The sequence below is a fragment of the Podarcis bocagei genome (assembly GCF_964188305.1).
Source record: "Podarcis bocagei genome assembly, chromosome: 16".
Lineage (NCBI taxonomy): Eukaryota > Metazoa > Chordata > Lepidosauria > Squamata > Lacertidae > Podarcis > Podarcis bocagei.
In genome coordinates, this window is record NC_138142.1 from 43,429,882 (window position 1) to 43,456,915 (window position 27,034).

The 27,034-nt window shown below is 43.2% G+C and overlaps 2 protein-coding genes across 2 annotated transcripts in view; both read left to right on the plus strand.

The window, feature by feature from the left end:
* The window catches only part of LOC308575594 (vomeronasal type-2 receptor 26-like), a gene marked incomplete at both ends in the record, with an annotated part of 167,575 nt that overhangs the window by 7,915 nt on the left and 132,626 nt on the right, over positions 1–27,034 (plus strand). Inside the window, 2 exons of the mRNA XM_081174345.1 lie at positions 30–257; positions 1,093–1,179. Coding sequence (XP_081030471.1) covers positions 30–257; positions 1,093–1,179 — 315 coding nt within the window. The remainder of the gene's footprint in view (positions 1–29; positions 258–1,092; positions 1,180–27,034) is intronic.
* On the plus strand, positions 15,139–16,178 carry LOC308575563 (vomeronasal type-2 receptor 26-like; the record flags this gene model as incomplete). Its single annotated transcript, XM_081174317.1, has 1 exon — positions 15,139–16,178. The coding sequence occupies exon 1, from the start codon at positions 15,348–15,350 to the stop codon at positions 16,176–16,178; it is 831 nt and encodes a 276-aa protein (XP_081030443.1). The 5' UTR covers positions 15,139–15,347.

Consider the following 27,034-nt stretch of genomic DNA (forward strand, 5'->3'; position numbering starts at 1 on the left):
TTCCCACCTAATCTCCTGTTCCTCTGTAGCTTCAACCTTTCCTGAAGAATATCTTCTTTAACAACAGCGCTGGGGACTCTGTGTTTTTTAATGAGAACCATGAGCTAGAAGGTGGATTTGATATAATCAACTGGGTGACTTTCCCCAATAAGTCCTTCTTAAGAGTGAAAGTTGGGGAAATGGATCCCCAAGCTCCACTGGGCAAAGATTTCTGCATTAATGAGAAGATCATTACATGGCACCAAAGTTTTAACCAGGTAGCACCCAATTGCAACTTCTATTGTCCATTGGGAAATATTTGTCAGATTTGTTTTATAATCATTTACAACCTGTTAGATGAGTTTGTGAACGTGTCACTGTAGTGATTCTGGTTCCCAGGATTCAACACCCTGCAGTTTCACATCTTGACAAAAATATTCTAAAGGAAACATATATCAAGGGAAACATACATCAAGGGATCCATGGGCTTGCGCACCTTCTTTCATTTATCCACTCACTAGCAGAAGTTCAGGGACATGGGTGGCGCTGTGGGTTAAACCACAGAGCCTATGACTTGCCGATCAGAAGGTTGGCGGTTCGAATCCCCATGATGGGATAAGCTCCCATTGCTCGGTCCCTGCTCCTGCCAACCTAGCAGTTTGAAAGCACATCAAAGTGCAAGTAGATAAATAGGTACCACTCCGGCGGAAAGGTAAACGGCGTTTCCGTGTGCTGCTCTGGTTTGCCAGAAGCGGCTTAGTCATGCTGGCCACATGACCCGGAAGCTGTACGCAGGCTCCTTCAGCCAATAAAGTGAGATGAGTGCTGCAACCCCAGAGTCGTCTGCGACTGGACCTAATGGCCAGGGGTCCCTTTACCTTTACGTTTAGCAGAAGTTCAGGACATTTGTTTCTTGGCTTTAATATGCACAGATCTTGGTGATTGGCACCACTAACTTGCATCTGAAACAAACGCCTTGTGCCTTATTTCAGTAGAGCCCCCTGTTGATGAAAAGTGAAAGAACAACTGAGAGCAAAGCAGAATACATGCAATGCCTTCTTTTTCTTGGTTAGGTGGTTCCCTTGGCCTTGTGCAATGACCCCTGCCATCCAGGTTACAGCAGACAAAGGAAAGAAGGGGAACCATTTTGTTGCTATGATTGTGCTCCGTGTCCAGAAGGGAAGATTTCAAACCAGACAGGTAGGAAACAACATGCTCTGAATATCTGTGATGGAGTTGGCTATGTCAAAAGGGAGATATGTACATCTCAGAAAGCATAATGCTCTGTTGTGGTAGCTGTGCAAGAAGGAGCTGACAAACACCCTGATTTATGAACAGCTAATAAACATCTATTCTGCTTACCTCCGTGCCCATAAACTTCAGGGATTGCTACAACAGCTTACTTAATCACCAAAGTTTTAGCACTGTCAATTCAAGAGTACTGTGCTTTTTATAACCATACAGGTGTGTTGACTAGATTATATCAACAGTATAAGTCTTCTGTTGATGTTAAGCTGTCTTTCTGGGCAAACTTTTGCTTTGCTTTCTAGGAAATGCTTTCTATATTGTTCAAGGAAACTTCCTTTTTAAGGTCCCCTTCTACTGTGAAACATGGTTTTGGTAAATAATATTTCTCCATCCAGATTCCTTGAAAGGGTCTGAGCAGCCCAAGCTTGTGCCCAGAGTGGTCACTTGAGTGCTGCAAACACAGCAAAAAGAGTGCAAGAGACACACCAAAACTTTAACCATATGCATGAGTAAATACAGATAAACCCTTTGAAGGTTATGGAGCTTATGATTTAGACAGTGTGTATAGGACTTTAGCTTCTGGATGTTAAGTCTGATTTAATTAACCACTGGAAAGAAACCTAAGTACTCAAAAAATAACTTAGAGAGCCAGTGTGGTGTAGTGGTTAAGAGCGGTGGACTCGTAATCTGGTGAACCGGGTTTGCTTCCCCGCTCCTCCACATGCAGCTGCTGGGTGACCTTGGGCCAGTCACACTTCTCTGAAGTCTCTCAGTCTCACTCACCTCACAGAGTGCTTGTTGTGGGGGAGGAAGGGAAAGGAGGGAAAGAAGATTGTTAGCCGCTTTGAGACTCCTTAGGGTAGTGATAAAGTGGGATATCAAATCCAAACTCTTCTTCTTCTTACCTTACCCTAAAGACAAAGCAGGTAAATAGTCTAAAGGTTTCCTGGAAAATATAATGTTTCATATTTTGTATACTGTAAATTGCATTGAAACATAGGACAATAACATTCAAAGTTTCCTGATCCTTTACTATAAATAATTGTACCTCAGCAAGACCCAAAACTCTGTATCTGGAAGCCTGATTTATTTATTCCCCCTTCAAGATATCAGTGATTGCCTACTCTGCCGAGAAGATCAGTATCCTAACAAAGAGAAAACCCAATGCCTTCCCAAAAGAGAAAACTTCCTGTCTTTTGGAGAAACTTTTGGCATCAGCTTGGCTCTTTTGGCTCTGACTCTTTCTGCAACCACAGCCTTGGTTCTTGGAATCATCATCAAAAACCGGAACACTCCCATTGTCAAAGCCAACAATCGGAATCTCACCTACACGCTGCTCGTCTCTCTCCTGCTCTGCTTCCTCTGCTCTTTGCTTTTCATTGGCCAGCCTCAGACATGGACCTGCACGCTAAGACAAACTGCTTTCGGTATCATCTTCTCAGTAGCCGTTTCTTCGGTCTTGGCCAAAACCCTCACTGTGGTTCTGGCTTTCGTGGCCACCAAGCCAGGATCCAAGATGAGGAAATGGGTGGGGAAAAGATTTTCCATCTCTGTCGTTCTTGGCTGCTCCTTTATCCAAACAAGCATTTGTATAGTCTGGCTATGTAGCGACCCTCCTTTCCCAGATCTGGACATGCACTCTCTGCCGGACGAAATCATCCTGGAATGCAATGAAGGCTCGGCCAACATGTTCTACTATGTTCTTGGTTACATGGGGCTGCTGGCCATTGTCAGCTTCATTGTGGCTTTCTTTGCTCGGAAGCTGCCGGACGTTTTCAACGAAGCCAAATTCATCACTTTCAGCATGTTGGTGTTTTGCAGTGTTTGGGTGTCTTTTGTTCCAACCTATCTAAGCACCAAAGGGGAAAACCTGGTGGCTGTGGAGATCTTCTCCATCTTGGCCTCCAGTGCTGGGATACTGAGCTGTATCTTTTCCCCTAAATGTTATATAATTATTTTTAGACCTGAGCTGAATAATAAGGAGCAGCTAAAAAGAAAGTAAAAATTTAACATTTGCTTATATTTCTCTAGCAAAATCTAAAATGGATTAGTAGGCTGGAATTTTCATCCCAAAATGTATATGCTTGTTTATAAAATGTTGACTAATGTTATAGTTTCGATAATGACCTGCCTGCTGCCTACCAAGGAAAGAATTACACCCATCATGAGCTGTTCAGCACACACTTTTTCTTCAGGGCATACCAACTCTTCCATCATAAACTGAGATCCAGTTATTCAGCCCTAACGCCTTGCCTCAGATGCCATTGCTAGGTCCTCAACAAGGACACTAAACAAGGCCAGAGATGAGTGCATGAAAAGCCACCAAATCACTGCTGGTACCATCTGGGTCTCTCATTACTTGTTTTCCTGATACCAGGCATGATTGAGGTTCTTACTCTGAGAATCTTTGTAAGCTACTTTCAAAAAATAATGAATATGTAAATAAATATTTTATGGAATGTTCCTCTTCAGAACATATTAATGGAAATAGGTGCAGGAAGCTGCCGCTAAGATCCTGCTTTGAATGGAGCCAGGTCCATCAACTTGACCATGCTGGTCTTTTGTGGTTTTTGGCTAACCTCTGTTCCTACATACCTGAGCACATGATAAAATACATGGCAGCTGTCCATCTTGGCTTCCAGTGCTGGATTATTCTTTTCTGCAAAATGCTACATTTGGTGAGACCTGGGTTGAACAACATAGAGCAGCTAATACAAAGAAAACTATAAATAGCAGAAGAGATTCTGTTTTCATTTATTAAAGCTACTTAATTCCTGGAGAAGAGGAGGTTAAGGGGTGATATGATAGCCATGTTCAAATATATAAAAGGATGTCACATAGAGGAGGGAGAAAGGTTGTTTTCTGCTGCTCCAGAGAAGCGGACACGGAGCAATGGATCCAAACTGCAAGAAAGAAGATTCCACCTAAACATTAGGAAGAACTTCCTGACAGTAAGAGCTGTTTGACAGTGGAATTTGCTGCCAAGGAGTGTGGTGGAGTCTCCTTCTTTGGAGGTCTTTAAGCAGAGGCTTGACAACCATATGTCAGGAGTGCTCTGATGGTGTTTCCTGCTTGGCAGGGGGTGGGACTCAATGGCCCTTGTGGTCTCTTCCAACTCTAGGATTCTAATTCAATGATAGCAGAAAATAATGATTTTATGGCAAAAATGGTTCTTTGACCCCAAATCCCACCTGATTGTTGCAATACCTGAGTTGAACAGCAAAAAGTACTTAATAATATTGATATTTGTGGTTTCCTTTATGTTGTTGTTATTCTACCTAGGATTATGAAAGAAGCATAAATCAAGGTAGGAGCATGTGAAGGAATCAAATTATATTCAGGATTTTTGTGTTATGTTTTGGCCTTATGAAACAGCTACTTTTGGTTTTTGAAACTTTTCTGCTGAGGCCTGGCTCTTCCATTAGGCAGGCTTAGGGAATTGCCTCAGGTGGAGGGGCAGCCTAGCTGTCTCCTTCGGTTTCTGCCCCCCACCCAAATAACTCTCCCAGGGGTTCCCAGGTCACCCGCTCTATTCTCTTCTTTCTTTATTGACATTATAAACAATCCAAAAATGCAAAATTATATTGTACTGTACACAAAGCAAACAAGCAATAAATAACAGGAAAAAGAAATGGTGGCACAGCAATATAAACCACGGCATCCATATTCCCCAAGCTGACATGGATGGTGAACAATGATCAAATTCTGAAGCATAGGAAATAAAATCCCACCAGATGATATAGAAACATGGTGGGTCCTTCATCCCCCTAGAAACATGCTGTCAGGGGTTCAGGGACAGAGGCACAGCGGAGACAGGAGATGGAGAGCGAATGGGAAGGATCTGAGGACAGCGGGGAGGAGAATGACAGTGATCAGAGGGATTCCATGAGCCTCTCCAGTGAATCAGAGGATTCCCAGAAGGGGGCGCCGGTGGTCAGGAGTAGGGGGGTCCCAGGGGGGACGCACCAGGAACAAGGGGCCAGCGGGGATTCCCAGAGCGGCAGCTGGAGATCAGGACCAGCTTCCCCACCAGAGCATAGCAGGGGGGGGGGAGGTTCCTGTGTGTCAGGGGCAGCGTCTCCTCCAGCAGGGAGAGGAGATGAGTCAGGGCTGACCGCGCCTCCATCGGAGAAAGGGGGAATGGAGGGGAGGTCAGAACCAGCCATCCTCCCGGAAGAGGGGGAGAGCAGTGACAGGAGTAGTGAAATGATCAGAAGAAAGGTTGGGAGCTGGGCGCGCGCGCCAAGTTCAAATGTACAGGCGCTTGGGACAGCAGAGCCCCCGGATTGGGCGCCAGGTCCTAAAGCCCGCCGGAGGGAGGGGGAACAATCCGGGGAATCATCAGCGTCGGAAGAGTCCTGGAAGGGTGAAACCCCAGGGGGCAGGAGGACCCAGCGGAAGAGAGAACAAAGAAGGAGGTGGAGCAAGGCAAGGATCTTAAACTGGTGTTGGGGAGGGACCGACTCAGAGGGAGCTTCAACGGTCTAGGGATACAGACGTAGGGCTGCGCGCCATTACTGTCAAACCGCAAATGGACTTCAATAAAGACTTTTGTATATAAAGAGAAACTGGCGTTGGTCCTTTGTGAGCTGGGACCTGAGGCAGCTCTGACACATGCTATTTATGTCTGTGTGTGTCTGCTGATTTTTTTTCAGCAGAAGCTAAATTCCGTAAGTTATTACATCATGCAGCCCAATGCAGACTTGCCAAGACAAGATTGAATCACGTAGTAGAATAATAAGAAGAAGAGTTTGGATTTGATATCCTGCCTTTCACTCCCCTTCAGGAGTCTCAAAGCGGCTTACATTCTCCTTTCCCTTTCTCCCCCACAACAAACCCTCTGTGAGGTGAGAGGGGCTGAGAGACTTCAGAGAAGTGTGACTGGCCCAAGGTCACCCAGCAGCTGCATGTGGAGGAGCAGGGAAGCGAACCCGGTTCACCAGATTACGAGACTACCGCTCTTAACCACTACACCACACTGGCTCTGGAGTAGAAACCCAGCCCCTCAGAATGAGATCTCTTCCAGAACAGGCTGCCTATCTCATTTCTGGACATGTTGTTGTTGTTGTTGTTGTTGTTTAGTCGTTTAGTCGTGACCGACTCTTTGTGACCCCCTGGACCAGAGCACGCCAGGCACTCCTGTCTTCCACTGCCTCCTGCAGTTTGGTCAAACTCATGCTGGACATAGGAACAAGCAAACCACAGCACTTCTGTCTTGTCAGTTTTCAGCTTATTGGCTTTCATTGAGCCCATTATGACACTTGCAGACACTGAGGGATTTTTCTGTACGCAACACCCTTCCTAACCCTCATGAGACCTCCCTGTCCTTTTTTATTCATTTTCATTTGTGGCCCTAGTGAAACAGTGCTGATGGAGATTTTCCCATATACATCAAGAAGCCCAGAAAACCCTACAAATATGTGTGGCATCTAAAGGGCAGCTGCATTCCCTATGGGTTGTTCGATTCGGAGTGACTGTTAATGAACCTATGTTCGGAGTGAAGTTAATAAACCTATGTTCAGAGTGAAGTTAATGAACCTATCTTGATCAACCTATGTTGATCATATTCACCATCTAAAATAGGTCTAGTAGGGCTAGCATTGGGTCCAAGCCCATTCTCCCTACATCTGGACATAGGTTGGAATAGTCTCCCTGTTCCCAAAACCCACAAAGAAGTACTGCACAGCATCGGTTGTCCATTCAATATTGCAGGGGGCACAGAATGCAGGGGATTGAATTAGCAGAGAAAGCATTAATTTTTGCAAATAAGTGATTAAAAATAAATTATTTTATTATTATTTTTCTCACATAGGGTATTCATCACTAAGAATTATTATTTTTATATTGATGTTTAATGTTTTGTCCTAGAGTGGGGGGAGAGACGAATTGTAGCACTGACATATTGATCCCAAGCATGCTCTGCTTCCTCATAGATTCAATATTAGGAGTCACTGTAGCTCAGCCTAAATCCCCCTTCTCTGTCATGCTGGTGCAGCTAGAAGGGATCAGGCAGATCTGCTGAATTGTGAAGTTCTGAGACCTTAGAGAGTAATTCTTTCTAATAGTGTGAGCTGTTTCATAAGGGGACAGGTGGTCTTGCATGCTAGTAGAACCCCCTTCATTAAAAGTTTCTAAGTAGATGATGGATGGCCAGCTTTGCAGGACCGTGTAGCAGAGTTGGACTAGGTGATCATTTAGGTACCATTGCATGTTCTGAAAAACATTTTTCTGGCAGGAGTTTTCCTCCTGTTGATGCATAACAGTATCCAAAAACACTGCAGAAATCATTATCTACTCTGCAATTATCAAAATGTCTATAATCTGCCCAGAGTGCCAGTAGCCTTCTAGAAGTGAGTACGAAAAGGTATTGATAAAAAGACTGAAATGATGATAAGGAAACCCAATGTTCCACAGACAGCTAAGATTAGGGGGAAGAGAGAGGCAGGTCTCTATCATTTGGATAATTCCTCCACCCACCCCCATGTATAGGGCAAGTCTGAATATTGTGTTGTCAATTAGAATTCAAGACACACTTCTGAAAAACAGCTGAGCTTAATGGTTAGGCAAAGTCCATGTGAGAATTATATCCCCAGAGTCTTCAGAAATCTAAACCATCTGTCAATCAGGGCAGTGGCTTGTTTTATACATAGAGAGAGAGGAATTTGCACATGTATTGGGATGCTGCTGCTTCTGATTCTGCTGCTTCCGAACATGGTGTGCTATGTGCATGCTGTTAAGTGCGCCAGAAATAATCCCGAAGATGTTCCACATGAGTGGCACCAGTTGGGTGATTTCCTCATCGGTGGGATAGTGTCTCAGCTGTCGAATCCTGTGTTCTCCATAGTTTCCTTCAACCAATACCCTTCTCAACACTCCCTGATTAAGTCCCCAGTGTAAGCAAAAGTTTTCATTTTTAATTTAGAAGGTCTGTATATCTGCATGAATAATTGCTTTTTTAACTTGGTTTTTAAAAGAAATATTAAAGATTGAGACAAGGACATTCTCCAAAATATGTGTAATTAGGCTGTGCTTGTACTGGTAACTGGACATTTGGAAATATTAGCCTTATATTATCTATTTGCTCTCTGTTCTGGCTCTGGTACATAGGTGCTCAGTCTGCCCATTTTAGAAGGGGACTGTGAGGAAGCTTTCCATTGCACCGATATTTTCACCCATTGAAACATATTTGTCAACATAATTTTGGAGAGATGACAAATTGGAGTCTGAGGGACACATCTCATGTACATTTCAAGAAAGAGGATAATAGAAACCTGCCTTAAATTGAGTCAAACCAATGGTCCATCTATTAATTATTCTCTGCAGCAAAATGAAATTTGATAGAAGAAACATAGCAAGAGAATGACTCCCAGCCCTCAAGAGTACGGCTGCAATTCTATATACATTATCTGAGCATAAGCTTTGCTGTAAATGGTGGAACGTACGTATGAGTAAACATGCATAGGATTGGGCAGTGACTGGGAGGTTTCAGAATGAGTGACTGGTATGTGTGGAAGTGGGAGAGAAGGAAAGGAAAAGTCGATGGAGGGAGGGAGGGAGGAAGAAGGGGACTGTCCTTACCTGTCACAATCCCTTCTGTCTCCTTCACCCACTAAATACATCTCAGGACAGTCCATCCTACCCTGTTAAATGCTTTTCAGCCTTCTTATTCTTCTATACCTGCCCAAAGTACAGGAAGGGGAACAAAAATATCACATATCATGGAGAAGAAAGAAGACAGTCTCAGAAAGTCTCAGCCCCGCAGGAGAGAAGCTGCTGCAGGCTCCACAACCGGCTTTCCTGAATAGGGGAGATGTGATAGGAATGGGTGTGAGGCCCCCAGTTCATACTTCACTCATTGGCAAGGACTTAGTGCATCCAAGCTAGGCTAGTTCATTGCACAGAAATTGTGGTGGAATCACGTCTAAAGCAACCCAGAGCCAGTGTGGTCTAGTGGTGAGTGTCTGACTGGGACATGGGAGACCAAGGTTTGAATCTCCACTGGGTGACCTTGGGCCAGTGCCTGCCTCTCAGCCTAACCTACATCCCTGGGCTGTTGTAGGGATTAACTGGAGAAGGGATTTTGAGCTCCTTGGGGGGGGAGAGATTTAGGTTGTTGTGGCTATAAGACCATGAGATAATCTTTTGAAGCACAAGCCTTGATTCCATCATGAAACAGCAAGTCCCTTTATCTGCAGCATGGTGACCAAGTTCTACCAGCACATCCTTGCCCTGGTGTTTGCTGTTGATGAGATCAATGAGAATCCCAGGATCTTGCCCAATGTCACCCTCGGGTTCCACATCTACGACAGCTATACTGATTCAAGGAGGACTTACCGCACCACTTTGGACCTGCTCTTTAAATCACACTGGTTTGTCCCTAACTACAAATGTGGCACCCAGGAAAATGTAATAGGAGTAATTGGAGGACTTAGTTCTGATACCTCTTCCTGCATGGCAGATATCTTGGGTCTTTTCAAGATTCCACAGGTAGGATCTGAGTACTGGAGCTCAGAGGCTTTCCTCTCACCTCCCCCATAATTCACTTTTCTACTCTTTCCAACAGTAATTTGATGAAGTGTAAAGCTAGAACGGTGTGATGGGAAGAAGAATGAACTGAATTTGCATTACTATCCAATGATGTGCATGAGAGGTGTGTAGGTTTAAAATAATTTGTGTTTCGTTTGTAGAGAGGAGAATTGTTTGAGGTGTGATAGAAGGAGAGGGGCTGTTCACCTTGGGGAATTACAGCAGCACCATCTCAAGAACCCTAGAACCCCAAAGCCAGAAGAACCCTCCTTTTCTCTGCCTTTCCTCCGCATACACTCATTACTTTGAAGTCTACTGGAAAGCAGATTGTAGTCAAACCACTTGTAAATTACTTCAAAGAGGGTGGCTCGTAGTGTCTATAAGCTGATGCTCCCCCCAACCCCAACCCCCCAACAACAGGAATATTCTCCTTAAAAGAAGTTAGCTCAGAATGAAAAGAACGGGTTTCAATATACATCTCATTTAGAGTGTATATTAACCAAAACTGTCAGGAGTGTCTACATTAAGAGGGTTGTGTAGTTTTCTTAGTGTGAGTAAAAGGTGGAGGAACCTGTCCGAACAGAAGGAAATTGGGCATAGAATCATATAATATTTGAGTTGGAAGGGACCCCAAGGGTCATCCAGTCCCACCCCCTGCAATACAGGAATCTCAGCTGACGCATCCATGACAGATGGCCACCCAACCTCTGCTTAAAACCCTCCAAGGAAGGAGAGTCCACCACCTCTTCTGGAAGTCTGTTCCACTGCTGTATAGAATTCCACTGCCTGTATAGAATCCCACTAATTTGAAATCTGGGGAAATAATTAGCTCCTCTTCCAACTCTTATTTTTTAAGATTTCATATGGCTCATTTGAACCAGCAGTGAAGAATCAAGTCCAGTTCCCTTCCTTTTGCCGTATGGTACCCAGTGAAGCCCTGCAATACCGTGGAATTATTCAGTTACTTCTTCACTTCAAGTGGAAATGGGTTGGGCTCTATGCTATAGATAATGAAGGTGGAGACCGATTCCTACAGACCATGGAGGAAATGCTTTTGCAGAATGGAATGTGTTCAGCATTCACAGAAAGAGCTCAAACGCACCTGCTCTTCTCTGACAGCATACAGGAGATGCTCCACCACAAACAAAGTACTTTGCCAGTGTTCATGCAGAGCAACGCCAATGTAGTTGTTATATATGGAGAAAGTGGCTCTATTACATGGTTGGGAGCAGTTATAGGGGTAATCAAGATAAGTCAAATACTAATTCCGCGAAATAAGAGACTCTCTACAGCAAAAGTGTGGATTACAACAGCCCAAATAGATTTCACATTATACCCCATTCAGACAATTACTGATGTGGACAGGCACATGTTCCATGGTGCTATCTCCTTCACAATTCATTCAAAGGAAATAGAAGACTTCCAAAAGTTTCTTCAGCTTGTAAATCCTTCCTGGGCAAATGGAGATGGATTTATCAATGTTTTCTGGGAGCAAGCATTCAGTTGTTCATTATCCAACTCATCAGCTGTGTCTGCATTCATCTACGGCAGATGTACTGGAGAGGAGACGCTAGAGAGCCTTCCTGCCCCTTATTTTGAAATGAGCATGACTGGCCACAACTACAGCATTTATAACGCCGCCTATGCTTTGGCCCATGCCTTGCATATCTTGCAGTCAGCTGGGCTGAAACGCAGTGCAAGGGAGTCCAGCAACAGAATGGTTCCTCAGAATGTGGAGCCCTGGCAGGTAATGTTTCCTCATCTCCAATGTCATCTGTCCTTATATAGGTTCTGGACAATTTCCTGGACCCAATATCCATGGTGTGACCAACCAGTGATGTACAGAATATTTCTATCAAGCTTTTATTTTCTCAGTTTTCTTAAGTCTTCTTCCAAATACTGATCCCATATAACCATGATTTTCCAGACTTATTTCTCTGCCACAGTTGAATTTTATACCCTTTCATGATTTGTTACTGCCTTGCTGCTTCTGCAAGTAAATTATTATCCATGATGAATTGTAATGACTTGTAACCATATAGGAAAATGACCTTCAGGTCCTCGTTCTCTTTCCACCCAGCTCCACTCAATCCTTCACAAGATCTCATTCAACAACACTGCTGGAGATGCAATTGCACTGGATGAGCATGGAGAACTAGCAGCCGGATTTGACATTACAAACTTGGTCACGTTCCCAAATAAATCGTATGTCCGAGTCCAAGTAGGGAGGCTGGATCCTCCTGGCAAAGCGCTCACCATTTATGAGGACAGAATTGAATGGCACCGAGGCTTGACTCAGGTGAGGATAACAGGTGTGTGTCAACACTGGTGGTCATTCAGCAATATGTGAGGGGAATGGACATAACAAAAACACTAAATGCCTCTCTTAGCATAATAAATAGTCAAATGTGAAATTCATTGGGACCTCATGGTGAAAGGCAGGCAAATAATAACAATAACGATAATACAGTGGTACCTTGGTTTGCAACCGTTTTGGATTACAACCACGTCAAACCCTGAAGTGTGTGTCCCTTTTTCTGGATTGCAACCAATTTTTTTGGAGGCCCCATTGGTGAAAGTGTGCCTTGAGTTACAACCTGTTTTGGTTTACAACTGGACCTCCGCAATGGATTATGGTTGTAAACCAAGGTATCACTGTAATACAAACAGGATAAAATGTTTTATTAGAGGGTAAATTGATATATGGAGGTTGAGTATTTCATTGAAGGCAAGGCATCATTTTATGAACTACCTTTTCCTATACACACATATCTGATTCTTAAACAAACCATTATGGTGAAAAATGCCATATTTAGAAGCATTAAGTCAGCACATCTTTAACCAAAGAGAGTCCTTGGCTTTCAGATAATGCATAATACTGACTGTTTTGTGACTGTGTGAAATCCCTGAGGGAAATCTCTAGTTAGTGGTGCGAGATTAAACTATTTGATTCATTGATCAGGCTAAGTATGCAAATTGGAATCTGTCTTTGTATGATACTTAACAGAGCAGATATTCCTACTACTTATTGCATACTTGTGTAGTTACAGCTTTTGCATTCTGTATCAATTGCCCTCCTGATTGCTGGTAGAATATCTGATAGAATATGAAAAAAGATGAATTCAAGCTAAACCGTTCCTATATATTTGGGTAGGTGCCACCACTTTCAGTATGTAATGACATCTGCCGCCCTGGTTATGGGAAGAAAAAGAAGGAGGGGAAGAGCTTTTGCTGCTATGCTTGTGCTCCTTGTCCTGATGGGATGATCTCAAATGAGAAGGGTAGGATACGCTATGTTGTAAAAGATCAAGTGATCCATTTTATCGAAGTAAAATGTGGGCAACTCTTTTGCAAGTTCATTCTCATTAACATAGTGGCCATTTTTAAATTATGGCATTATACATGGATTCCCATTTTTACATAGACACAACAATCTAATTGATATTTTGTTTTAATCATACCAAGGAATATATCAACAGCTCAGTGAATGATACATTAAGTTCTCAGATACCTCTGATAGCGCAGGCATTGGACTCGTGATCTTGAATGCATGAATGGAACTTTGAGTAGCTGTAATTGTAGAACAAAGATTAAAGATGATGTTTGAAGTCATACGCGAAAATGAAGAGCTTGAGAGATTTCTGGGGTTTCCAATGAGCAGCTATTTTGTAAACATCTTTGGAGGCATCTACAATGGTTTAACCTGAACGTAAAAAGAAACTCCCACCTTCTAGTACCAGTCCCGGTCAGAACAATGAAGTGGAGGTTTGGTCTTCCTTCTCCGTCTTTTCCAGTCAACCATCCCTGCATCAGAGACCATGGCTAGTTTTACCCTTCATAGCCCTCACATTGATATGACAGGGAAGGCCTACCAATTTAATCACTCTCTAAGTCTCTTAGTTTTCTGTGGGTGAGTTAGGCATGCAACATCATGCATACACTGAGAGTTTTGGGGAAAGATTTTGAGCTCCACAATGTAGGTAGGAGTATATGAATATGAACTGATTGCCATACCCATCGGAGGAAAGATGGGAACTTGTTATGTGTACAAGAACAGGAAGGACACAATACATTGACAAGAAAAGGAAGTATAGGGATACTATGGGATGTAAGAGGAGAGTCATATTCAACTAAATCGTTGTGGTAGTGGAAGCAATGATTTCCACAAGTGCAAGGAAACTCCCCCCCCCCTTCTTTCCCCATTTGCCCCTGAACTCTCCCCAAAACTGATCTGGAGATCCAACTGATTCTGTTGGACAAGAAGTCATGCTTGCACTGATGGAATGATCTTCTTAGCACTACATTGAAAACAACCCATAATATTTAGTTCCTCCCCACCTCCCAAAATGAAACAACAAGAAGAACTACATTGCTTCTCAAAATCAAAATGTGGGCTTGTAATATTTTAAGGCTTGGGAGGAGAAACTTCTTCAGCCCAAATTCAACCTTCTAGGAAAACAGACTACTGTTGGGTAGGGGCAGAGAGAGTAGTCAAATGGTCATGATCTGCACCCTGTGGGTTAATTTCAGGACATATTAAATGCCTACATTTGCACACAAACTATGACCAGGCACCTGGCAATCGGCCAACTACACAAGAAAGAGGCAGCATCACAGTTCAACAACACATTCCATCCACACAAAAGGACTGGGGCAAGGAGCATGGCCTGGACAGAGTCCCAAGGTCAAAAGGGGATGGGGAATCACATTTCAACCCCAGGCATACTTATCCCAATGCTTGTCTTAAGCCTTACTATTTCAACATAATATTAACTCATTTTGAATTAAAATATTATTAGAAATTATATTCATTATCAACAAGTTTTTGATTTTTATCTCCAATTCATATTTAGTCTATGTTCTATGCATTTTGAATCTGGTGTTATTTCTATTTGCATCCTGTGATCTCCTTTTCTGTGCAGCAAAAAAGACCCTTAGTCAGACTTTCCTCTTGTCCCTAAATAAATGCTGGTTGCAAAATTACTTCCTTCCTGGCCATAATGTGAGACTGGGGCATACAGCACACACTTCAGTTATTTCCATATGTTTACTTAAATGTCTCTTTATTAAGGATAATAAAAAATAATTTTCAGATACTTTGAAAGCAAAGTGTGTTTTGTACGTCTTATTAGAATTATGAAAGTCAGACTAGATGCCCATGAAATAAAACATCAGGAGATGAATTGACTGTTGGTTTTTTTTAAAAAAATGAAAATGAGGCAGTTTGGAGAGAGATCAATGTGACAGTCCCAATACACCTTTCTTAGTTGACTCCTACAATTTTGAACTACTGCCAGAATGGTTGTCTCATTTCATTGAACAGTGCTTTTTATTTTAAGAATAACTTTGTTGAACACCACAAGGAGAAAACCATATTTCAATCAATTATGATCCATGACGTTTCTACTTGATGCAGTTTGGGCAGAAGAATTTGAAACACTCCATGAGTAAAAACACAAGGTAGGCATCTGTTCTTGAGCACGAACCATTCTGGTTCTTACATTATCATACATTCTTTTTCAGATGAAGAAACATGTGTCAGTTGTCCGGAAGACCAATATCCAAACAGAGGCCAGGATCAATGCATTCCTAAGATGCCAAACTTCCTGGCATTTGGTGACACTTTGGCCATTGTTTCAACTTCCTCTGCACTACTGTTGTCTCTGCTCACAGCTGCGGTGCTTGGCATCTTCATTAAGCACCGGGACACCGCCATAGTCAAAGCCAACAACAGAAGTCTCACCTACATTCTCCTCATCTCCCTCCTCTTCTGCTTCCTCTGCTCCTTGATGTTCATTGGGAAACCCAATGAGGTGACTTGTCTTCTCCGACAAACTGCTTTTGGTATCATCTTCTTTGTGTCTATCTCTAGTATCCTGGCCAAAACTGCATCTGTGCTTTTAGCCTTCATGGCCACCAAACCAGGATCTAGGATGAGGAAATGGGTGGGGAAACGATCAGCTTATTCCATCATTCTGTCCTGCTCCCACATCCAAGTGGGGATCTGCGCTCTCTGGCTGGCAATGTTTCCCCCCTTTCCAGATAGAGATACACATGCAATGATGGATCAAATTGTGCTCTTATGTAACGAAGGGTCAGTCACTATGTTCTACTGCGTCTTGGCGTTTATGGGCTTCCTGGCCATTGTTTGTTTCACTGTAGCTTTCGTAGCCAGGAAGTTACCTGACAGCTTTAATGAAGCCAAGTTCATCACCTTCAGCATGTTGGTCTTCTGCAGTGTTTGGCTGACCTTCATTCCAACTTACCTGAGCACAAGAGGAAAAGACATGGTGGCTGTGGAGATCTTCTCCATACTGGCTTCCAGTGCTGGGCTACTGGGCTGCATCTTTACCCCTAAATGCTACGTCATTGTGGTGAGACCTGAGCTGAACAAGAAAGAACATCTAATAGTTAAAAAGAAATAAATGAGATAAAGTACACATACATTTATCCCCTCCCACAACAGATATCCCTCTCCCCTCCCCATATATAATGGTTAAAATGGGAAACATTATTCCTGAGCTGTAAGTGTGAATTTGGTGGTTGCCACTGTTGAGTGATGTGCCCTTCAATATGCAATAAAAAGATACAATGCCTCTTTGAAATCATCCTCATCTCTCTTTCCAGCTAAAGCCTGAGCTTCCTTGGTCAATTTTTCTGAAAGTGCTATGATTCACACTTTCTGTTACCACATTGACATTTGCAAATGTTCACACATGTGCTTGCATGCACACACACATTGGAAAAAAATAATAATTGCCAAACCAAAGTATTCTCAAAACCCCTCTTTTAGAAATAGGATATATATTGGCCACTTTCCAGTCCTCAGGTGCTGAGGCTGATCTGAAAAGTTGTCCATGATTGCTCAGCTGGAAATATGCCAGTGCAAGTTCCTCACCCTGATTCATCCAGAGCTCATCCTGGTTAATTTAAAGTAGATTAATTTATGCTGGTGTAAATAAAATGAAATAAACAAATAAACCCCATTAGTGTTCTGGGGGTGAGGCGAACATGACAGGGCAAAGAGAGACTTACATCTGTTTCAAATCCCACTCAGTTGGGTCATAGTACCTAGGGCCTGATCATGAAAATTTAGGCTTACACTCATTTATCAGTTTAGTTGGCGGTCGCCCCTCCCAGAAGCTCCAGAATGGTTTGGAATAGGGATAGTTTATGTCGTCTTGAATTATGCTGGTTTCTATATTTAGGGTTGCTCTGTCCAAGGTGTATTGTGGCACTGACATTTCTAGGCCATTTCTAGGCCACCACGTCTTTGATGATTTGTAGAATCATATACTAATGGATTAACTGGGATTTCCCTGTAGCTTCATCATCTGACATTATGTAACACCAGAATCTACCAGATCCACCTGCTAAATGTGGCACATCAGGAAGAGATTTCTGATGGCAAAAACTACTGGGGCAATGGCCTTCCTCAGAGGGGGGTAGACGGAACGAAAGGGGAGATCCCGGGGCGTGCCTGGCCTTAAAATAGCCCAGGCCACGCCTCCCGGGTCCGCCGATTGGCGGACAGGGGAGGCCGGGGAGGCACGCCCCCGGGGATTCCCTGGCTCTCGCGGGGCTAACACCAGCCCCGCGCTTGTGGGAGGGGCCAGCCCGCAACACCCTCTCCTCCCGAGGCTCGGAAATGGCTTTCTGATGGCAAAAACTACTGGGGCAATGACCTTCCTCAGAGGGGGGTAGACTTTCCTTTCTTAGGTCATTGTAAGCAGAGGATGAATGCCCACCTAAGTATAAGGAATTGTATAGCAGTGGATTCCCTGCAGAGGCTGGGGTGAACTATATGGCCTTTGAGGTCCCTTCCAACTCTATGATTCTATTATTCAATGTAAAGAAGCAGACAAACTATTACGGGAAAAGGAAGATTGCTCTGGAAGTTCAACTACCATTGAGTCAACAAATTGGAGACGTAATTATCTCCCCTGTCATTATATGAATCACTGTAATTGACCCAAAGCTCCAGCAGCTTTCTTGGAAGCTACAGAGGGGAAAACATCAACAAGCGAGCCTGGAATGGTTATAAGTACTGTATTGCTTCTGATGCAGCCAAGATTAGGCTTAAGAGGGGGCTCTGTCAGTTTCCTTCTTTCATGGTATATAGTATATTCTTCAGATCTTGTCCCTTGACAATGTAGACGATGAAGTGCACTGGCAGAGTCTGTTTCCATCCAAGACGTGATACTGAAATCAGGCTGGTGGTCAGAATGATGTTTTGACCTGAGAAACACAGGAGCCTCGTTTGCAGAAGGAAGTTTTCCATCCAGATGTTGGTGCTGCTCCTGCTCCTGCTCCTGCTGCTCCCAAACATGGTGTTCAAAGTACATACCAGTAAGTGTGTCGGAAGCAATCCAGTACATGTTCCACATGACTGGTATGAGACAAGTGATCTCCTCATTGGTGGGATGGCATCTCTTATGCATTACTTTTCCCCTGAAATTGTATTCAACATGCACCCTTCTCGGGTCTCGATAGCCAGCACCCCAACGTAAGAAAACTGCCTGTCATTTTATTTTAGTGGTGTTTAGTCCTTATATATGCATGAACAACTGCAGCTCATACTGCTTTGAAAAGATATTAGAATTTTTCAAAAATGGTGGGTGGATAAGAACCAAATTTGGAAACATTGTCATTTGATGATCCAATTATTCTTATATCTTATATGTATGTATTTTTGTATCTATGCATTCTTATTTTATGAAAATTGTACACATTCAAGCACATTGAACTTATAAAGTTCTGTATTTCAGGAGTAGGCAATTTGCAACCTTTCAGCTAATTGTAGATGGGTGTCAAAGGGGAGGAAATTGAAAGAAAAGAGGGTGAGACAGAAATTTCTGTGAGAGAGAGACAGACAGAAAGACAGACAGAGAGAGAGAGGAGAGAGAGATGGCAGAAATTCGGCGGGGGGGGGTGAATTGAATGGCTGCACCTTGAATGGACAGGGCTGGAGTGAGACAGAGCTCTGGTAAGGACACAATTGTGGGAGAAAGAGTGTGTCCTGCTGGTGTGTCCATATAGCCCCAACCTCCCCACAGCCCTGTCCTTTCTCACTCCATTAAGGTAAACTTGAGCCACACTGGTGTGGGGAGAGAGGCTCTGCAGCACTTCTACTATTCTGTACTTGTTAGAAAGTGCAGGGAGAGAGAGAGAGAGAAATGAGCAGAGTGAAAAATGCCAGTCAATACTTTGTCCCCATTGACTACCTATTTCAAGAGAAAACTTGAACATAACAGAACAAACAGAAACTGCTGCCAAACACCAGCCTAGGATATCAAGTGGCTCCTCTGAACCAGTGGCGTAGCGTGGGGGGTGCAGGGGGGCCGGCTGCACCAGGCGCAAATCCACGGGTTAGGGGGCACAAATTACTTGCCTTGCCCCGGGTGCTGACAACCCACGCTATGCCACTGCTTTGAACGATCCATTTGTATCATGAAAACAGAAATGGCTAAAGAAAAGTCTGAATCATGGCAGCAAACAGTTCACTAGTAGAGCACCCCATGCCTTACATGCAGAAATTTCCTATTACAGGGCAAGGTGATGTCAGTAGAGTTGGGAAATCATCCTCTTTAAAACTTTTTGAGCACCTGATAGAACAGACCAGGGCTAGGGAGCCTGTAGTTTTTATTCTGCTGCTGGACTCCAGTCCCGTCCTCCCTGTTCATTAATCACGGTGGCTGTGGCTGACGAGAATTGGGAGCCCAGTGTCATCTCAATGGCCACAAGTTCCCCTTCCTCTTCTACAGACAATGGTGAAATAGAGGGACTCAGACGAAAGCAGCTTCCAAGAGTGCAGTGCAGCAAAAGTTAGCCCCAACACATTCTCCTTCTTCCCAACAGGACTTAACTGGTGAATAACTTTTCTGATTCTATCATCTTCTTATAGTCAGATAGCTGAATACTGAAGAAGAGTACTGTGAGGAGATGAATACTGTGATGCGATATTTTGTGCAATGCATCATTATCCTGTGAAAGTCACTTTATTTGCAGCCTGGTGACCAAGTTCTACCAGCACATCCTTGCCTTGGTGTTTGCTGTTGATGAGATCAATGACAATCCCAGGATCCTGCCCAATGCCACCCTCGGGTTCCACATCTACGACAGCTATACTGATTCAAGGAGGACCTACCGCACCACTTTGGACCTCCTCTTCAAATCACATCACTTCATCCCCAACTACAAATGTGGCACCCAGGAAAATGTAATAGGAGTCATAGGTGGATTCAGCTCTGATACATCTTCACGCATGGCAGACATCTTAGGTCTTTTCAAGATTCCGCAGGTAGGATCTGAGAAGCAGAGAAATGGGGACTTCCCTTGATACTCTCTTTCTAGTAGGATTCATAGTTATGGAAGTGGTGTAATGAGAAAGGAAATTAATATAGTCTGAATGACGTGGACTTGCATCATGGAATCTCTTGTTTTAGTTGACTGTATCTAAGCCCACTCTGGAAGCATTTTTTACTTAAAAGTGAGGTAGAAATGATCAAAATAAAATAATATGGGTATCCAACTATGAGAACAAGATGGAAGAAGTCCCAAAAATGTGCATTATACACATAGAAAAGTAATAGGACTGAATGGCTCAAGGAAAAGATACCATATGTTTATTTTGTGCAGGTTTGTAAAAGGAAACAGCAGCTTAAAAATAAGTAAATTGTGGGTATATAAAATTGCACTGTATGGAAATATTTAGATAAATGAAATCAGTATGAGCTCCTGTTTCCACTCTGTATGTTTTGCCTGGTTTTTGTTTTTCAGATTTCATATGGCTCTTTTCAACCAGCAGTCAATTACCAAACCAAGTCCTCTTCCTTTTATCGAATGGTTCCTAGTGAAGATTTTCAGTACAGAGGAATCGTCCAACTGCTTTTGCATTTTGGATGGAAATGGGTCGGTCTCATTGCCCAGGATGATGAAGGTGGAGAACATTTCTTGGAGGTCATCGAGTCAATGCTCTCCAAGAGTGGGATCTGTTCTGAATTCACAGACATAGTTCCAACAAATGCTCGCTACTCCAAAGGTCTGTATCAAATGTTCTTAAAGCGAGTCGGAAATCTCCCAGGTTTCCTGGCGAGCAAAGCCAATGCTGTTATTGTATCTGGAGAAAGTGCACCAGTTACATGGTTGGCAAATACTGTAGTAATGATCCATGCCTATCAACTAAAATATCCTTTGTATAAACTCTCTGCGGCAAAGGTGTGGATCACAACAGCCCAAATTGATTTCAAGTTCTTCAAAGTTCAAATGGTGACTGGCCTTTCGACCCGAATGTTCCATGGCACTCTCTCTTTCACAATTCACACAAAGGAGATTCAAGATTTCTATGACTTTCTTCAGAATGTAAACCCTTCCTGGGCACATGGAGATGGTTTCATCAGTGATTTCTGGGCAGAATCATTCCGTTGTTCTGCTTCAGACTCGGGAATTTCTAAATTCTTCAGAAGTGCATGCACAGAAGAGGAGATGCTGGAGAGCCTTGCTACACCGTTCTTTGAAATGCGCATGACTGGCCACAGCTACAGTATCTATAATGCTGTCCATGCTCTAGCACATGCCTTGCATGCCTGGTACTTAGTGAGAGCCAACAACAGAAGAATGGAGGCTTGGGACGGACTGTCTTCTTGGAACGTGGAGCCCTGGCAGGTAGTGCTTCCTTACAGACAAGTTGTTGTGCCCTGGGTTGTTCCCAGTGGTGTGGCATACAGAAGAGATATTTTTTGAAAATGCTACAGCACATGGGGGGATATTAAGGAATACTCCTCTACCCGTGGCAAATGGGAAAACTTGGAAAGAGGCATAAGCAGGCGCCTTCCATTGTGCAGGAGCTAAAGACCAGGTACCCATTTAGTTAACTTACAGTACAATGGTCTAGGTGAGTGCAGGATTTCAGCCTAGGCTTGAGACTTGCATAGAAGGGAGGAAGCGAGGTTATGGTGCATTCAACAGTTGTCTGTCAGGGCAGGAAATCAACATGTTGAGAGATTTCTTATATGGAAATATAATAAAGAGGAAAGCTTCACCTGTTTACATTCTGTCCATCAGATGTTTTATTGTATTTATTATATTTCATTATAAAACAGAAAGATTCATCACTGTTTTTATTTCTGGACATCCCATTCCATCTGGACATCCCATTCCCACTGTTTTTATTTCTAGACATCCCATTCCATCTGGAAGAGGACCAAAAAAATTGCATATGTCAAAAGGCATTAAAAAAATACACAGATTTTTAAAAAATCCCTTTCAAATATGGGCAGAAGTGGAACCAGATGGGCTGAGTTCTTTCCTCCTGTAGAACGAGAGATTCTAAAATTCATTTTTAACAGGAAGTAGTGTTACTTTGAGTAATATGTGTCCAAAAATAACAGATTCCACTTCACATTTGTCCCTTTACAAGATGAATTCGTTCGTGTTGAGTTCACAGTGGAATTCAAGTTCACTCAACATCTGGCCCTCCAGATATTGGTGAGCATCGATGGAAGTTGCAGTCTGAAAACATCTGGAGGACCACAGCTTCTCCAACCTCACATTAAGCCCCACTTTAATATTTCAACATTTTTTATCTTTCTCTTTTTTCCAAGCTCCACTCATTCCTTCACCAGATCTCCTTCAACAACAGCGCTGGAGATTTAATTGCACTCAATGAACATGGGGAATTAGCAGCTGGATTTGATGTTACAAACGTGATCACTTTCCCTAACAATTCCTACATCAGGATGAAAGTGGGGGTGCTGGACCCTCACAACCCTCCGGGCAAAGAACTGACCATTGATGAGGACAGTCCCTTGGAATGGCACAGAGGCTTGGCTCAGGTTCCAAGTATCAACATTCATTGCCATGCAGTGAAGTGGGAGGGTTAAGAGATGTTAAGGAGGGACGAAGAATTCATTCATGCAATGCACAGCTTTGAAATTCAGTGGAATACCACATTGTGTTGACAAATAAGAGTGTGCTGAAAATAATGAAATATGTGGAGGGTGGGCATTCCAGTGGAGACAAATTCCCATTATCTACTTCGTTAAGCTGCTGTATCTAAGCGATTTACAGTAAAAGAAGCACATAAGATGCACGAGTTAAAGCATAAATCACAAATCACGATTGTAGCAGAATATATTGATACATGACCAGTGGTGGGCCTAGGGGTCTCAAATTTCAGCAGCACCTGTGTGACACCAAAATTCAGTGCCCCCACCTATTGTCTTCCATTCTGCACCACAGTTTCAGCACCCCCTGCGGTGCCCCCCAGGAGCCTCACCCAGTGCAACCGATCCCCAATCGCATATCCCGAAATCCGCCTCTGGCATAGCAACAGGATCAAAGTGTGAAGGAGGAGCAAATACACAATTATGATTTAATCAGAAAATCCTCAGATAAAAAAGAAAGTTTCTAGCAGCCCTCAAAATGTAAACTCAGCCTGTTTCCCTCCTGGTAGACCTCATCCAAAGGGGCAACCAAGGCTCATTCATTAATGAGAGCAGGCCTGAACTGTTATGCACTGAAGTTCTCACCCTGGGCCAGCAGGGGGGTACTGTAGATAGTTTTCACTCAGGTCCACATATGCAAATAAGGGATTGAAAGTGAAGTTCAGTAATTGGATAGTTACAGAAAGTTGTTACTGTTGCGTTGTAGTGGAGCTAAGCAGGCTGCCTGAACCCTTCAGTTCAGTTCTGTTCTGGCCTGTGAATAAACAAGAGCTGTTTGAAGAATCGCTGTGTCGTCTGATATGTTCACCCACAACTTAACATGAACCTAGTGCACAGGGGGGCTATTCATCGGGAGGAATATATTACAATTGCCTCCAGTTACATCCAGCTGCATAACTCTCCAAAAGAATTGTAGTTTACTCCTCACAGAGCTACAATTCCCAGCACCTTTAAAAAACTACAGTTTTCAGGATTATTTGGGGTGGGTGAGTTTTATGTGTGCTTTAAATGTATGGTGAACACAGGCACAATGTCATTGGCAGATCTTTTTACTGAAGGATCATCTGATATAAGATGAATTCTCTGGATGTATTTTAAAGCTAAACTTTCCTATACTTTTTTTGGACAGATACCACCCCTTTCGGAATGTAATGATGAATGCCGCCCTGGCAATGGGAAGAAAAAGAAGGAGGGGAAGAAATTTTGCTGCTATGATTGTGCTCCATGTCCAGATGGGATGTTCTCAAACGAGAAGGGTAGGGCATGTCACGTTAAGATGAACCAAGCAATACAATTAACTGCAGTAAATTGTGACCAGTTCTTTTGCAAGCTTCTTTTAATTAGCTTTGTAAGTTTTATGAAATAATGGCATTTTATATTCGTTCTCACTGCTTAAATGTATACTGTACGTTTGCACTTCCTTTCTCTTAATCAAGTAAGGAAAGGATTGCTGGAATGACAAATGATTCATGTTAACATAAACAAGTTCCCAGATGACTCTGATGCCATAATTGCCAGATTTGTGATCTATAAGACATAGGATGACCTTCCATTACTAGTAATTGCACCTCAGTTAACTGAGAAAGGATGTTAAGGTCGGCATTTGTACACATTCCCCCAAATGATGAGGCAGCACTCAGGAATCTGTGTGATTTTGAATAAGCAACAACTCTGTAAACTTTTCTGGGAATATGCAATGGCTTAAAAATGAATGTAACAGGAATCTGTGTCTCCCCAGTGTAGGTACCCTGTCAAAATGAAGAAGAGTTTGTTATTCAGTCCTCTCTAGGAAACCTCAGGACTTTTAATGGTCCTGACACACGTATGTAATAAGAAACTCTCACACATTCATATGTCACAACACATTTGCTCTGCTCAGGGTAAAATCTTAATAAAACATTTGATGTACCAAACCTTTTTGCCCAAGAGAAATATATATATAAGGTTTAGTCAATGAGAGATAGACATATCATTAAAGAAGGCAATAATGCCATATGATCAAAACTGTTGAATTGCTGAGGCAAAATTCACAATTGACTGAGTATAAGCTCAAGTTCTCTCAATTAGAGAAGACTGAGCAGATTTCCAAAAAATTGCAGAGTCCCCCCCCCTCCATCTTTCTTTTGATTAGGAAATATTTTAGAAGATACCTATGATGAGTGGTGAAGGCTATTTTCTCTACTTCCCATAGAGAGTGGTTAGGTCTGGAGCTCTCCCACCTCCCCACCCTCTCCCTATCCTCCACTGCTCTGCCACATACTCCCATGTCCTCCACCAGCCACTCGCTCACCAATTTCTGCAGCTCAGTCACCTGATCTATCAGCAGCTTCAGTCCCACTCTCCCACTCATCAGCCTCCACCGCTCAAGTGGCCACTAAGACTGTTGCCACGTTATATTTCCCTGTGTCATCTATCAGTGGACGCATTAAAAATATCTGGATAGAACTTGGCTGGGGAAAGGTAGGTAATTTGCATATATGATGGGTGGAATTTGTTTTTGAAGCATCTTGGCCAGAAAAGGTTGGCCTTTTCCCTTGTGCAATATACTCAGGCAGACTCCTGGGAAGGCTGTGCTTAAGTCCTAGAACAGTGTTTTTCATTCACTTTTTTTTTTAGACAAAGAAACTTGTCGCAGATGTCCAGAAGATCAGTATCCAAACAAAGCCAAGGATCAATGCATCCCCAAAACGCCAAATTTCCTAGCATTTGATGACATTTTGACAATCGTTTCAACTGCCTTTGCACTTCTGTTCTCTCTGATCACAGCTTTGGTGCTTGGCATCTTCATTAAACACCAGGACACTGCCATAGTTAAAGCCAACAATAGGAGCCTCACCTACATTCTCCTTGTCTCTCTCCTCTTGTGCTTCCTCTGCTCCTTGCTGTTCATTGGGATGCCCAATGAGGCAACCTGCCTTCTCCGACAAACTGCTTTTGGCACCATCTTCTCAGTGGCCCTATCTAGCATCTTGGCCAAAACCATATCTGTGGTCTTGGCATTCATGGCCACCAAACCAGGATCCAGGATGAGGAAATGGTTGGGACAAAAGTTGGCTTATTCCATAGTCCTCTTCTCCTCCAGCATTCAAGTAGGCATCTGCGCTGTCTGGCTAGCAACCTCTCCACCAAAACCAGATGTGGACACGGACTCAATGGCAGAAGAAATTGTTCTGTTGTGTAACGAAGGGTCGGCCACAATGCTATATTGTGTCTTAGGCTATATGGGCTTCCTGGCCATTGTCAGCTTCACTGTGGCCTTCTTAGCCAGGAAGTTGCCAGACAGCTTTAATGAAGCAAAATTCATCACCTTCAGCATGTTGGTCTTCTGTAGCGTTTGGCTGTCCTTTGTTCCAACTTACCTGAGCACAAGAGGAAAACACATGGTGGCTGTGGAGATCTTCTCCATCTTGTCTTCCAGTGCTGGGTTACTGAGTTGCATCTTTTTCCCTAAATGCTACATCATTCTGCTGAGGCCTGAGCTGAACAACAAAGAACAACTGATACGAAGAAATACCTAAATGCTAGAAGAGCCCGCTTTTTTATTTATGTTTTTGGTTTTCATAGATATGCACATGAACTGGGTCCATGTGGATTTCACAATCTCGGCAGTTCTGTGTTTTATTTTTGGCAACTCTCCCTACATATGCTACATGATTGTGCCAATGCCTGAGCTGATTTTTTAAAAAGCATCTAATACAAAGAGAGAGATAGCAACAGCATAAAAATACTTCAGTTGTAAAATTAATACATTAAGTTCTATAAATAATAAATGAGGTTTTTTGTTCCATTTCTGTTATATTTATTCTATATGGTAATAAAAGGGGGTGTACGTCCAATGAGAAAGACTCAAACTACTTTTGTGCTTTATTCCTGGATTGTAGAACTGTTTTGTTTTTTTTAGATGCTGTTTTTGCGGGGGGGGGGTGAGTAAAGGGAGCTGTAAGGATGACCAACTCCTCATGCCTCTCTAGGCAGCCCACTCTGCTGCTTTCTTCTGGCTCCTGTCAGCCTCCTCCAGACCTCTCCCAATGATTTACTGGCCCCCTGCAAACACTCCTCTCCTTCTTGCAAAGCTGTTTATCCCCTCCGCTGCTGCAAGCACCCAGGTGGACAAATGGGGGAATCTCTCTTTCCCCCCTCTCCCCACTGCACTGTAATCTGGCTGAGATGTAAGTGTAAGTACAGGCCCCTGGTGGTGCTGCAAATGGAGAGGCTACAGAGAAGGCAGATTGTCCCTTAAATAGGGATCAAGCCCTCCCTCCCTCCCTCCCTCCTCAGAACACCTTAGGAATACACCAGTCGGAACCAATGATTTTCCCACTCTGCCCCCCCTCTCT